Source organism: Talpa occidentalis, unplaced genomic scaffold (genome assembly GCF_014898055.3).
Source record: "Talpa occidentalis isolate TD23 unplaced genomic scaffold, MPIMG_talOcc4v2.1 talOcc4.4, whole genome shotgun sequence".
NCBI classification, from domain to species: domain Eukaryota; kingdom Metazoa; phylum Chordata; class Mammalia; order Eulipotyphla; family Talpidae; genus Talpa; species Talpa occidentalis.
The window spans coordinates 110213894-110228932 of record NW_023604295.1 but is presented as its reverse complement, the minus strand read 5'-3'; the positions used below and the strand labels follow the sequence as shown (position 1 = coordinate 110228932).

The 15039-nt window shown below is 40.6% G+C and overlaps 1 protein-coding gene across 5 annotated transcripts in view; it reads right to left on the bottom strand.

Annotated features, from left to right (window-relative positions):
- LOC119257792 (pro-neuregulin-1, membrane-bound isoform) overlaps positions 1 to 14095 on the bottom strand; it is a 209372-nt gene extending 195277 nt beyond the window's left edge. For all 5 annotated transcript variants that reach the window (XM_054700847.1, XM_054700846.1, XM_054700849.1 and 2 more), the window contains exon 1: positions 13791 to 14095. In XM_054700847.1, coding sequence (XP_054556822.1) covers positions 13791 to 13878 — 88 coding nt within the window. In that variant the 5' untranslated portion in view covers positions 13879 to 14095. The remainder of the gene's footprint in view (positions 1 to 13790) is intronic.
- Positions 14096 to 15039: the final 944 nt, after the last annotated feature.

The following is a 15039-nucleotide window of genomic DNA, read 5'->3' as shown; positions in this document are numbered from 1 at the left end:
TCTACGTCTATATATTCTATACATACATTCTACATACATATATATTCTACATATAGAATATATATTCTATATATATATTCTACATACCTCCCCCTTCCCCAAATACACACACACACACACATACATAAACTCCCTAACACAAATTGAACTACCAACCTGCAAATTTAATATGGACTAGAAGGCCTTTGACCCCTAAGCCTCTGGGTCAAAGATAATTCAGGTTGTTAGTGATAAAATGTCACCATGATCAGTGACTACTCAGTGGCTCACAAATACTAGTGAGTGACTTGGTGTCAGAGCAGCTGGCAAGGCACAAGTGTTCAAGATTCTTTATTTTTTTCCTTGCACACCTATCATTTCAACAAAGGGAACGCAGTCAGCTCACAGAGATCTTTCTTGTTATTAGGTCCTCTTGCATTCAAATGTCAGTACTAACAGAGTTTAAGAGCACGGAAAGCAGAACAGGCAGACTGACAAAATACACTGCTGAGGGGAGCAGCGGCGGGCGGCAGGAGAGGTCTGCGAGCCATGTGGGACCCTCACTGGTGGCGGGGGATCGAACAGGCGCTGCAGAGGCTGTGGGCAGCTTCGCAACCCAGAGCTCAACCACTGCGCCACCGGGGAGGCCCTCCTCAGTCAGTATTTATTGTTCCCACTTGGATACAAGATATGGTAACAAGGAACAAGTAGAAAGGATTGGAGGATTTAAATTTGTTGCAACCCCAAAAATAATTAAAATCATATGAATGCTGTACCCAAGCTGCTATTTGTTGGCATGGAGATATACTGTTTTTTCACTTGACTGAATAGCCATACCCAAACACAGTTGAATTCACACACAGGGCCATTCTGAAAGTGTAGATCATGACTTAAGATCCTGACACTGCAATCTGGATGTCTAGGGTCTAGTGTTAGGACTGATGCTCTTGTTGGACCTTGTGATTTTCCTCATCTAAAAAGTTGTGAGTTGAGCAGATGACCTCTAAAATAACCCTTTCAATTCTAATACTATATGACTTTTCCCAAGACTAATGCAGTCATACTTAAGATTTCACTTTTTAGGTAGTACTAAGCTTGCTTGAGATTATTTTCATTACTTACCAGGAACAGCTGTTATTTATTTATATAGCAAACTCTTAACATAACGAACATTATGTTCCAGGCAATGGTCTTAAGAATTCATAAATATTAACTCCTTAATTGGCATCCATTTAATTTCTTAACTGCCTCCATGTACTTAAGATAAAATGTAAGACAGATACTATAGGGTTAGCAAGAACTGTAAATTGAAATAATTTCTATTCATTAGTCTGACTAACTGAGCGCTGATTGTTATTTACTTTGAGCATTAAGATAAATTGTGCAGATATATGCCAGAAAAAAACAATGAATGGTCAATTTAGGAGTAAACCCATAAAATGTTGGTACTAGTGATTTGTACTGTCTTATTAACTAATAGCAACATAATAACTAAACTGCTATCCTTAAATCCCACAACTCATTGTTTTAAGCAGATTGGCAATACTGTCACTTATTGAATCACTGAATACTTTTTTTTTTAAAGATTTATTTATTTATACAAGAACCAGGGTATAGGCCAGATGCACAGGAGGGTGAGAGGATTCACCAGAGACAGAAAGGGAACAGAACAGGCAGACCGATGAAATACACTGCTGAGGGGAGTAGTGGGCGCGACAGGAGAGGTTTGTTGCACCATGTGGGACCCTTGCCGGCCGATTGGGATCAAACCCGCACTACAGAGGCTGCAGGCAGCTTCACAGCGCTGCACTCAACTACCTGTGCCACCAGGGGAGGTCCTGAATACATTTTTAAGAGTAACAGCTATATTCCCCACACTGGACCTACCCCTAGTAATGGACAAGACAGCCATGACTTTGTGCAATTTATAGTCTAAAGATATAAAATGTTAAAAAGTACATAGATGACCACTCAAAAATTCCTCTGGGTAAGGACAATGCTTTGTGTTCTAAAAATTACAATAGATAATGACTTCCTAAAATGTTTCAAATAGAATATTGTTTTACCCAAATCCTACAAATAAAAACAAAAGGATAAATTTCCAATAAGTAAAATATTCAAATTAACAAAATACTTTCTGAATTATAGAAAATAAGGTGGTAGGATATAAACAGTCACCTTTTTATTTATTTATACACATTCGTTGATAACTTTAGTTTAATGGTTCAGCATTGATACGGGCTCTTGAAATATATGGGACTAGTAACCCAAAAGAAATACATTAAAATAAAATTGATTATACATCAAAAATAAATTTATCTCGGGGCCTTCCTGGTGGTGCAAGGGTTAAGACACAACCTATGAAGCTATCCGCAGCCACTGCAGCACAAGTTTGATTCCAGGCCAGCCAGGAAGCAACCCCCATGGCGCAGCAGACTTCTCCTGACTCGCCTACTACTCCCCTCAGCAGTGTACTTTGGTCAATCTGCCTGTTCTGATGCCCACTCTGTCTCTGATGAATCCTCTCACCCCCTGCACCTCTGGCCTGTACCCCAGCTCTTGTATGCATAAATAAATAAATGTTAAAAAATAAATTAATCTCAACATTTAAAAGGTAACTTTAGACATTATTATTAATTACTAATACTTTTTGAAAGTAATTGAAAAAACAGAATAACCACACATTCAGGCGATATGCAAATTGAGTCCTTAAAACTTTGACTATGTACATCAATATGTACATTTTCCATTTCTTATTTCTTTGTGTGACCATGATCAGAAATAGTGACTTCTCCCATGAAACCACCAGTGATTACCTGAAGAGGAGGCTTTTACTTACGAATGTACTACAAAAACATGGCAAGTTTTTTTTTTAAAGATTTTTAAAGATTTATTTATTATTTATACAAGCACTGGGTACAGTCAGAAGGTGGGAGGGTGAGAGAATTCACCAGAGTCAGAGCGGGGACCAGAACAGACAGACTGACTGGGGATCGAACCGGCGCTGCAGAGGCTGCAAGCAGCTTCGCAGCCCAGCGTTCAACCGCGCCACCAGGGGAGGCCCCCAAAACATGGCAATTCTAAGGATAGCTATTATTTGCTGAATTTATCAAAGGAGTTTTCAACAAAAAGCTGCTACATTCATAATCAAAAACTAGATCCTTATAACTTTGGCATTAGGTAATATCTTTTGTATTTTATAGCAAATTAACATACTAGCACTAACACCAAATCTTCCAAATTCTCTTTGAGAATTAACTTAAGGAGTGCAAGACCATTTATTTATCATAAGGGATGAGTGTTTTCTTGCTACAATTGTAACTTACGTTGATCAAGAGCAACTGCCTTATACTGGAGTTGTGCCATCCAGCTGCTCATGTGTTTCTCAGAACAAATCCCAAAAGGCATCTGCATTGAAGTCATTGTTAACTTTATAAAATCACATATCTAAAATGATAAACAAAAAAGCATCAGATCTTCCACAGCTGTCTCTCTCATAGATTCCTATAATGTCTCAAGTTTCCCCAACAAGGTATTCATTTAGATGCAGGGTCCTGGAAATCGGTTGCTACTACAACTTCTGACTACAGGGTATTTTAGTCCCAAACTGGTGTGCATATGGCAAGGCAGTTAAGATGAATGCCTTTTCATCATTATTCCAACAGGTAGAATAAAGTAAGCCTACCCTACTTGAGGGTGGAGGGCCACACTGAATCATGTCTACTTTACAGAGAGTAACCACTGTCACCAAATTCAGAGGTAAGGTTTTCACTGAACTTTTATTGTGGTTATTGTAGGTGGTATTTTTCCTAGGCATGGTCCAATTTAGAGGCACTCTGGGTAAATGGAGTATTACGTAGGTTCCATCTGAGAGGACAATGAATCCACAGAGATCTCAGGGACTATACTCTTTATACTGTTCCTTTCTTTGGTAATTCCTGAGGAAAGCTAAGAACCTTTCTCTTACCTACCATCTGGCAGTGGATCTCGGTTTTTGTTGATGGGGTGTAAATAATATGCATAACATTGGGGCCTCTCTGGTGGCACAAGGGGTTAAGCACCACACTATGAAGAAATCCTCAGCCTCTGCAGCCGTAGTTCGATCCCAGGCTGGCCAGGGAGCAACCCACATGGTGCAGCAGACCTCTCCTGACTTGCCTGCTACTCCCCTCAGCAGTGTATTTCGGTAGATCTGCCTGTTCTGCTCCCCACTCTGTTTCTGGTGAATCCTCTCACCCCCCACACCTCTGGCCTGTACCCAGCTCTTGTATGCATAAATAAATAAATCTTAAAAAAAATACATAACATTTAAAACTCTAGCGCTGCTTTCAAATACCAAAATATATAAAGAGAACTACTTCAATCAACATTTCTCCTCCAAGGTAGGTTAAAGACAACTGAGAACACACAAATAATCAACATGTAAAAACCCAAACCAAATCAAAAAACCCCAGCCCTTAAGACATAAGTCTCTCATTTCTATTCTGCTCCATATTCAAATAGTTGGTTTTCTCTTGACAAACCCACTAGCTCATTTCCATCATCCCTGTATATATATTCCAAAATGGATAATGCTGAGCAGTTCACTCCCTTCCCTACCTCTTGCTCCAGGGAAGATTCCAAATATACAAGCAAGGTGGCTTCACTAAAGCAAATTATAATCACAACTTATTTCTGTATTTGAACTAATCCCACTGGAGGAAATATACCACTTTTCATTTTCTCAGAAAGAGATGACAATAATTTTCAATATTACTGCTATTATAACTTCATAAAAATCTAGGTTTTATGAACTTCAAAGGAAGTCCCCCATTTTTATTGAAAACAATTTAAAGAGAAGAATGCAAAGAAAATGGTAATTTTAAACAGTGATATGTTGTGCATAACACAAATACTGTCACTCTGTGGGCAGAGAAGAGAGGATATCTCAAAAGAAAAAAAAAAGCAGGTTTGACCCATGTGTACAAAATAACATCTACTTAATGAATGAATGAAAATTTCTGCCAGACAATAAACTTATAGTAAGTTTATCACAGTACAATGCTTCAATTAAATCAATTCATAAACAACAATTTTCTATCCCTGTAACTCAGGTAACAAAATAGTCAGCAAAGGTGCATGGAGATGATTTTTACTCATTTATTCTATAAATATCCATATTCAAAGTTCTCTACTAGAACTACATGCAATAAAGTTACCTTTGCTCTAAAGACATGGGAGAAAAGGAATGAGAAAGTTACAGCTAGAGGATTAATTGGCATTAATTAAGGTTAATTAATTGGCATTAAGAGCATAGTGTGTGTGTTACTCAAAATACAAGTAAATATCACCTACTGTTGCACCACTTTTTAGATCATCACTGCCAGTGTTCCCCTAGTCTCCAAAAATGAGATTATCTTTTAGCCGAAGTTCAAGATTTATCACAGGTTGAGAAGGTCCAGCTAAACTTTTTATAAATGTGTTACATATCTGATACCCAACTCTCACCAGAGGTCTAAAGCTATGGAATCTATGCTAAATAAATAAATAATATGTATGGCTGACAACATGATAATAATTTACATATAATGGAGAAATGTTTTCTATGCATAATATTCAAATGGTTCCTTAACACAAGGTTGAAATACATTTTTTTGAAAACTCACGAAAGACATCGGAATTTAACTTCCAGTTCTGGAGTCCTTAAAAAGAAGACATTCAGTCTTCAAAACATTTCATTTGTAAAATGTATTTTTTCTTAAAAAAAATTCCAAAATTGGCATTTAGACATTTCATTTTAAAGATTGGTCTTAGAGTCACTAAATCTAAATAGTAGCTAAGGAGACAGCCATATCTTTTAAAATGCAATCTGTGTCTATAATTGTGAGATTATATGTAACAACAGATGAGTTAAGATCACAAATACAGGGCCTCCCCAGGGGCACAGCGGTTGAGTGCTGGGCTGCGAAGCTGCCCGCAGTCTCTGTAGCACTGGTTTAATGCCCAGCCACTGACGAGGGTCCCACATGGCGCTCAAACCTCTCCTGCCGTGCCCACTGCTCCCCTCAGCAGTGTGTTTCGTCAGTCTGCCCGTTCTGCTGCCCGCTCTGGCACTGGTGAATTCTTTCACCCTCCCGAGCTTCTGACTATACCCAGTACTTGTATAAATAAATAAATAAATCTTTAAAAAAAAAAAATCACAAATATAAACACAGAGGCTTTCAAAGAAATGGTGGTAACTAAATTTTAATTTTATCAATAAATACAGGCCCATTCATAATGACATGCACTTTCATTATTAAAACTATTTAAAAAAAAGTTGATAGAGTATTGTTAAATTGAGGACAGATCATTTTAAATATTTTATTCCACCAAAAAAGCCAGAACTAGTCACCAATCACCAATATTTCTTATTCAGATCTCTGTAATCTCTGTAGAAATACATTAAATAAAACTTTACATCAATTTGCTAACAGGTAAAATAAAATTAAAAGTTTTATATTGTGATAAAAATGTACTACTTTTCTCTAAAGGAAAATACAAGTCCGCTGGCAACTATCTAACTTTATACTGAATTCATTTTACATGAAAAGCACATGACCACTCTATTTATTGGAAAATATGCCACTGGTTCAATGGCTCCCTAGACCAGACTCCACATGCATATAGATATGATATATATACACATTATATATATAATATATATACTACACAATAAATATATATCATAATATAAAACACACAGTATATAATATATACTATATATGATATATAATATACAGTACATTAACCTTATATAATTGAACTTTTAAGAATTTTGTTAAAGTTGTCATGACTATATTATTTTAAATAACACATAAAGCATAAAGTCAAACTACTAAAGTGAATCCAAATATTAAACTATATGACTAACAATATTCAGTCATGTATGACCTACAAAATCAACAGTTTCATATTCAGCCCAATAAAACATTTCTGACTCTCATATCCTTGAAACTAAAACCAAACAGCTGCCCAGAGGAGCCAGCTGCTGCCTATTGAACCTGTGAAATGAAAGGTTTGGGACACTCTGCAGAGCAAAAGCTACTTCCCGTCAGTAATACTTCTCTTGGTCCAAGGAACTGTGTGAACAATATTACACTTTATAATGAGGAGAGTATGATGATGGGAGAAACCCACAGTGAAAATGGCAAGTGTGGGGAGGTATAAATCATAGGCATATAACAGGGTCTATGTGACAGTAGTACAATATTAGCCCATGATTCAAAAAAAAATAAGTAATTCAAACTCATCTTCAAAATTGTGAGTCAATCAAAGCAGGGTTGTTGAACATTTTAGCCAGAGGTTGAGGGAACAGTGTGGAAATGAAAAGGCATATGTTAGTAAAGACCCTCTGTTCAATGTTGATGCTTTCACGTGGAATTTTGCAATGCCAGAGTAGGACTTTTAAATATGACTAAATCTCTTTGTGGGTACCCTAAATTTATTTGAAGAAATTGCTGTAAGGGGGCAACTGAACAGTGCTTAAAAGATGCTGGCTTCTGCAGAGGCGCTGGTTAAATTTAATTTCACAGTGGGCCTCCCTGATGGAGCACGGGGTTAAGTCTCAGCACTATGATGCTATCCAGCCAGGGAGGTAACCCACACGGCCTAGCAGACCTCTCCTGTCTTGCCCTCTGCTCCCCTCAGCAGTGTATTTCGGTAGATCCGCGTGTTCTACTCCCCACTCTGTCTCTGGTGAATCCTCTCATGCCCCGTACCTCTGGCCTGCACCCCAGTTCTTGTGTGCATAAACATATAAAATAAGTCTTCAAAAAAAAACTGACCTCACAGACATCTCCTAGCAAACTGATACAGTATTTTCATCATCAGAATGTTTTAGAACATGCTGACTTAGAATTCTGAACAAATTTGTGCTAGTTGGTCAAGCTGAGGCAGTTAATTCTGATGAAATCAGGACCCTATTCTTCCTATAGATTGTCCAGAATAGTGCATTAACTTTAAAAAAAGAAAAGCAAAAAGGAGTCATACTTTGGGGAATAGCAGTGTGATGCACTTGGAGCACCCTCTGGAGGCCAGAGAAAGCTGGTAAGAAGAAAAGCTTGATCCTCCTGGCCTTCCAGGGGCAGGTCTCCACAGATCTCACATGAGTTAGACAGAAAAATACATTTGTGCAATATTAATCAAGGAGATATAAGGAACATGAATAATTAAATTTTATAGTTTAAAAATGCAAAATAAACCCAAGGTTTAACAATATTCACAAATGATTGTTTCTTTATTTTTAAAAAAGTAAAAAATACTGGTTAAGTGCACTTTCAGCTTATGTTCTGAATCCACTGCTACAGATGCACTAGAGGCACCTTTTAATTATTTAGAAGAGTGGAATATGACAATATATTTTCATTAATAAAATATAGGTAGACAAGGTAATACAAGATATTATTGTCAAACTTTTGAAAAGAGCCAGCTTTATGCTTATTAAAACCGAGAATACATGAAGCTGTCTTTTTTTTAAACACCTCACTTTTACTAAAGCAACAAATACTGACATCTATTGGCATTTTGGTAGCTTACTTTTTTTTAACTAATAAAACTAATGTAAGGACACACAAGGTGTAGACGATTAGGATGAATCCAAGACACTACTTGTTCCTTTGGGGAAATTTCATTTAAGTCCCGAGTGGCATATTTCATAGACATTATTTTCCTTTGGTTAAAATAAATCCATTTTTTATGTTAATACTCTCTGACTTAGGTTTGTGTACTTTCTGTTTGTCAAGACAAGAGTTTTAGAATTGATTAAATATTGGCATTCCATTTATCTGCTTCTGTGAGCAAATGAAATTATATTCCCAAAATACTTGGTTTACTTTTTTCTGTCACAACAGAATATGATAAATTATCAGTCAAATTTAACTGCTGAAGTCAAATTTAACTTCGTACTACTTTAAGAATGTCAACAGAACACTGATTTGGTAAGAATCACATCCCTAGGACTTTACTGGATATAATGATTCTAGTGAGGGAGAGCAAAGAATATGATGAGAAATGTGGATTTACTATATTAAGTATTATGTTTATATTTAGAGACACATGCACTCGATTTTGTGAACATATATTGTGAACCTATATTGTATAACAATGTATTGTTATACTGGATAAAATGATAACAAAGAGCATGATAATATACAATTAACTTTTCAATTCTGCAATTTGTACTAGTCCTCAAAGAGAAGATTCTGCATTCTATATATTAAAGTGAGTTTCAAGCACCAACTCTTGAGTGTTGCCAGGAAAAGAGTCATGTTTCAAAATCTTCTCATAGCTTGAAACCTCAACATTTTTCTGCCAGAGATAAAATTATGTTGCACCTCACTCTACTTTCAATATTTAGACTGAATTCAGGACTGTTTTCATAATACATACATGCAGTTATGGTATTTGACATACTTATCCACTTTTCTCTACATTTACAGGTAGTAGATATTAATATTTATACTTACTCTAATCTAAGGCCAACTCTGAATTATTTTCTACCATAAAAGGTAAATTTTTGAAAACTACGTCAAGTATTTGCAAAGATGGACAATTTGTTTCTTAAGTAATTTTGTAAAGAGAGCTACTATTTATTGGGTATTTATTACATGTTGGACAATGTTTAGAAAGCCTCCATGGATTATCTCCTTTAAACTTCATCATAAAGTCGTGATAATAATAATGATAGTATTATTATTCCAGTTTTACAAATAAGGAGATTTAGGCATGGAAACATTAAGCAACTTTCTGATGAATACAGTCCAAGGAGCAGATCTAGGATTTAAACCCAGCCAATCTGACCACAAAGCTAAGAACTAGACTATCCTCCCTCTTATTGCCTAACAGTGGGGCATTTTGTATTTTGTACCACCTGTATTTTACAGGTGGTAAAATACACAAGTCATCTATCATCCTGCCTGGAACATGGTGAGATAGTCAATAAAAGGAGCTCCCTTATTAATAAATATAAAAATATGCAGCAGAATGTCTGAGATTTAGTATGGTGTTCACTGTCCTCATGCTAGTTCAATATTTTCTGATATAGAATTATATTTTTCCTCCCCTTTCTGCCATCTGTGTTATTTTATCATTTTGCAGATATGAGAATGTATCCCAAGTTTCTCCACCTCATTCTGCTTCAAAATAACTTTTCAAAATAAGGCCTTTTTCATTCTATAAATAATATTTAATGTTTTTAAATAATTACATAAGATGAGTGGTTACAAGTAACCAAGTTGAAAAAGATCACTGGACATTCTTCTTGTTCTGTAAACAAACACTTCCCTGTTAGTGACAGGGCACTTTATATCCAAGAATGTTTATAAGCACTTCAACCTGTGGGGCCATGTTGTTAACAAAACAGGTGAATGATGTCATCTGGGCAGCCCATGGCAAGCTTCTGACCACTTGGGATACTAAACTTTCTCCATGTTTCCATTACTTATACTCATGAATGCCTCTTTTGCTGGGAGTAAGGGAGACCCAATACTTCTATTGGGTTGTTAGAAAAGTCATGATGTATTTTTGCAACAAAAACATAGAAAAAATACAACATTTTTCTGAAAACATAACAGAACTGGGTTAGACTTGATAACTGGGTTGTTTCAGGTCATTTAAGAGGAAAAAGTATCCTTTGCAATATTTTTGTGCAAGAAAAAAATATATCAAAAAACAGATTTATAATGGAAGCTTACAGACAAACACTAAATGGAAAAAGTAAAAATAAAAATAAAATCAGCCCTGGTTTTGTAATTCAGGTTTCAATGGAAAAAGTGTTGAGCTGGATCAATACGAAGAATCTGGAATATGGGAGGTCCGGCCCAGAATGTTACAGGGCCCTCGGTACATGGATGGGTGTTACAAAATCCAAAGTTATGCTGAGGCCGCTTATTTTGAGCAAAGAAGAATCAATGAGCCCAAGGACTTGGGACCTATTAGAGGCATTATTATGGAATAGATAATTCTGTTGAACATCTGTAGTCCCAAGAGTGTGCAATTTGATATTCAGTTAATTGTACAAAAATGTGGATGCTATGAAACATAACCATATATGTATCATGTATCAGTCATACATATCACATGTAAGTTAAAGAAGTCTTTTTCCCCTGAAAATTTCCCTCCAACAGATGTGTTTATACCTCTTCATGTAATGAAAGCACACAGCAGGGCTGAGGGGCTGAGCAGTCCCAGCACTCTGCCTCCCCTGACTGTCGTGAAGAAGTCATGTTATAACTTCCAAAGAGGCTTGGCTGTTGCATGCGTACCATTAAGGACACAGAGTTTCAGTGGCTGTTCTAAGAAAGGGGTAAAACTTTGGATGGAAGAGCACTACCACAGGAGCTATTCCAGTTATGGGTGAACTTTCAAGTCTTATTTTGGCCTGGCATGGCGAGTAGCAATATTTTAGGTAGTATCAGAAGTGATTCTAGAGGTTGTTCCTTTTCAGATGGCTGCAAATTAGAGTTCAAAAAGGTTGAAAAAGAAATATATCCTTCTCCCACAAATTATGATGACTATCAGTTATTTATTCCCCTAAGATAGGGAAAAGTACACTGGAACTTACCATTACAAGGAAAATGACAAGGAAGGAAGGAAACACTGATTTCAAAGTAATACTGCTTAATGTTTTTCTATAAAACTGGTTTCAAGTTGACCATTCCTTTTGATTCAAATGAAAAGCAAATATTCTTATATGGTTTAACAAGGGCCAGGTGCTCTGGAGGAGTTAAAATCCCTCCCCCAAAGAAGATTACTACCTGACAGAAAATAGAAACAAATATACTAAAAACTAACCTAGAGACAAGTATGCCCCATTTTTCCAGAGGACAGTAGAGACAATGTCAATCTTTCTTGATTTACAGGGAATTACAGTTGTGGAACTAGAGGACAAAGTGAGAGTCCCCAAGAAAGCTCTGGAACTGTGTGTCAAGAGGGAACATTAGGTAGTCACAACACAGCTGCCTACCTAGGAGATAAGATCTGCATGGCACAGAAATGCTTGCTTGTTCATAGATCTCGCCCCCACAGAACTACAGACTTATCTGAAATGCCTGTGTTAAGACATTGCTATTCTGAACCCTTGACAAAACGCAAACCTGTTACCAGCAAGGGATGCTATTTCAAACCACTGCCTCCTCCTTGATCCATCAGACCACCTACAGAGGACAAGAAACTTCTGCAGGCAGGACACAACACCATCACAAATGCAACAAGGGGTCCCCCGATAACTCTCTTGGGACTTTAAGTTTGTGTTAGTCAATGATCTCTTTTATTTACTATGATGACCTTCAAAAGGAGAGGTGACAAAATCACTTTTCTCTAGGGAGGATGCTAATCCAGCTCCCTGTTTTATATCTTGTTGAATGAAATGTTTTATATGTTATCTCCAAAACATAGGGTAAAAGTAAGGAAATTTCAATACACTTTCATGAGGGCTGTTGAAAGGTAATTAAGGTGAATCTGATCAGCAGTATCTTATTATAGAAGAAAACACGTGAATGTTAGTGGCCAAACAATTACCCTCTGTTCAATCTCTGTTTTGCTCAAAACCTGCTTAAGGTCTCTGCCAATAAGCGAGGTTCTAAAAGGCTATCAGTGATGCCAATAAAGAGGACTAGGCAAACGTTGTTTTCTTCCTGCAAGGAGCAGGCAAATACTTATCTTCTTCAGCCATAGTTTTCAGAAGTGCTTTACAAAAATTGTTGGGGGGATGACCCTAGTGACTTAGGGCATGTGAGTCAATTAACAATTGTGAATTTTAGAGGCCGACAGAAAGCTCTCATACTCTTCCATTCCCTCTCTTTTTTATTTAGCATCTCCTCTCAATCACTCATAAACATTTATTTGGGATGCCTCCTCTCTCTCAGGCAATATCTAAAGCATCAGCCCTTCTTAGGGTAATCTAAGGTGAAACTGTCATTCATGTCTGTCTATAGTCTGATTATCAAACATAAGATTTGTCTCTACAAAGCCTCAGCTGCCATTTCATTCTATTTATTATATAACCCGTAAGCTACTGAATTGAGAATTCACATTAACTTTTATGGAGGTTACTTTTCGGGAACATAATCTAACCCTATTTAGTCTCCCCTATTCATTCAGAGTTCCTGACAAATAGAACGGCTAGGCCGAAAGTTTGAAAACTTATTTGGGACAGACCTGATTCCTGGCACTGCACTAGACTTTTACAAGCTTCGCTGACCGCTAGGAATCCCTCTCAGCTGAGCGGAGTTCCAGCGCCGCAGGGCTGCATCTGGGTAAACCGACGCACGCAGGGCGACCCCACACCGCTTCCCTCCACCCAAAATACTGATGCGCTGCGGCTGCCCTCACGGCCTTCCTCTCTCGACCACCCGGTTTTTCCCAGCCAGGCACACCGCAGGGAGCCCCGTTCTGGCTTTTCTCGCTAGAGGGCAGCCGGGACTCATGCAAAGCCCTCCAGGCTCCCCACACGCGCGCACCCAGCCGCGGCTCCGCCACTCCGGGTCAGCCTCCCAGGCTGCTTCAGCTGAGAGGCGCTGGGAAAAGGCAGGGCGCGCAGGGAGCTCGGGGCGCCTGGACCCCCCGGAGGGTACCGGCCTGGGCGGCCGGAGTTCACTCTGCGCGGGGTGCAGGCGCCGCAGTGGGGTCAGCGCTCAGGTGAGGGGCGGCCCCAGAGCGGGCTAGAAGCGCCCGGCTCCGCGGACGCCCGGGGGCAGAGCCAAGGGTCCCGCGCGCAGGGGCGGGCGGGCGAGGGAGAGGCGACCGCAGCGATGGAGGAGGGTCCCGGCTCCCTGGCCGCTGCGCGCACTCACCTGGGCTCGGGCCGCGCGCCGCAGCCTTCTTCCCCGAGCCTCGGTCCTTCTTGCCCTTCTCCTTGCCTCTGCCTTTGCGCTCAGACATCTCGCCCGAGAAGTGCACCTCTACGCGGACGGCGAAGGTGCACGCTCTGCCGGCGAAGGGGACGCGTGACAAGTTTGGTCCTAAGGCTTGGACCGGGTTTGGGAAAAGTTTGTTCCTCGAGGGGAGAGCGAGTGGCCGGGCTGCGGCGCTCGCGCTGCGCGGGGGCGGCTCCTGTCGCCTGCGGGGAGTGGCGAGGACGCGGCGTGCGGTCCGGGCCACCTAGGACGGACGGGCGCTCCCCGTCAGGCGCTCGTCCCGGTCCTCCGGGCGGCTCCCGTCCCCTAGGCAAGTCCTCGGGTCCCGCCGCGCGGGCTCCCGCCGTGTCCGCGTCGGCGCGCTCGCAGCCCGAGGAGGGAGAGACGTTCACCGTCGGGTCCGCGCTCGCAGCACCCAGGCAGCCTCCGCCGCTCCGCTCCTCTCCGCTCCTGCGCTCTGCGCGAGCCAGGAGTTCCAACAAGTTTTGGGGAACTCCTCGCCGGCTCTTTTTCAATTGCCGTACTACCACCCACCTCCCGCCCGCAGGTTGGAGTCTGGCGCCTCCTTCTCACCCTCCCTTCGCCGCGCCCCCACTCTCTACCCCACCACACCCCCACCCCGAGGCGCGGACACGCCAACGGGAGGAGCCAGGGCTCGGCGCTCCTGGACGCAGCCCCTTTCCCTCCCCGAGCCCCGCCGGGCGGGGGACCGCGGCGCGCGGAGCGGCTGCCGGGAACCCCCGACAGGGGTCGCTGGAAGCTGCGCCGAGACGCAGCAGTTACTGCGGCCGCGGGAGATTCAAAGACCTAGGGAGGCGCCCAAGGGCTCTGACTCCCGGCTCTCCTGCGCTGCCCGGCTGCGCCCAGAGTGCGGGTCTGTTTCCTTTAATGGGAAGAAATGTTGTAGAAAAAGCTTGGAACTCTCACACCTGTCCCCAAAGTGAAGGGTTGCAAACCCTTGGGAAGGACAGGAACGTTTGCCGTCTTCCCAGGAGAGTTTGGGGTTCATTCCATTCTTACTATAGTGAAAAACCCCACGCGCACACAGGGCAGCAAGAAACTTTGTGTGCAAGCGAGTGCAAGACAGTCTGGGTACACTGAAAGGACTCGGAAAACCCCAAAGATGGTTAATGGTTCCAGCATCGTAGATTTGCTTCTGGAAAATGTGCCTTTTGTTTACCAACAA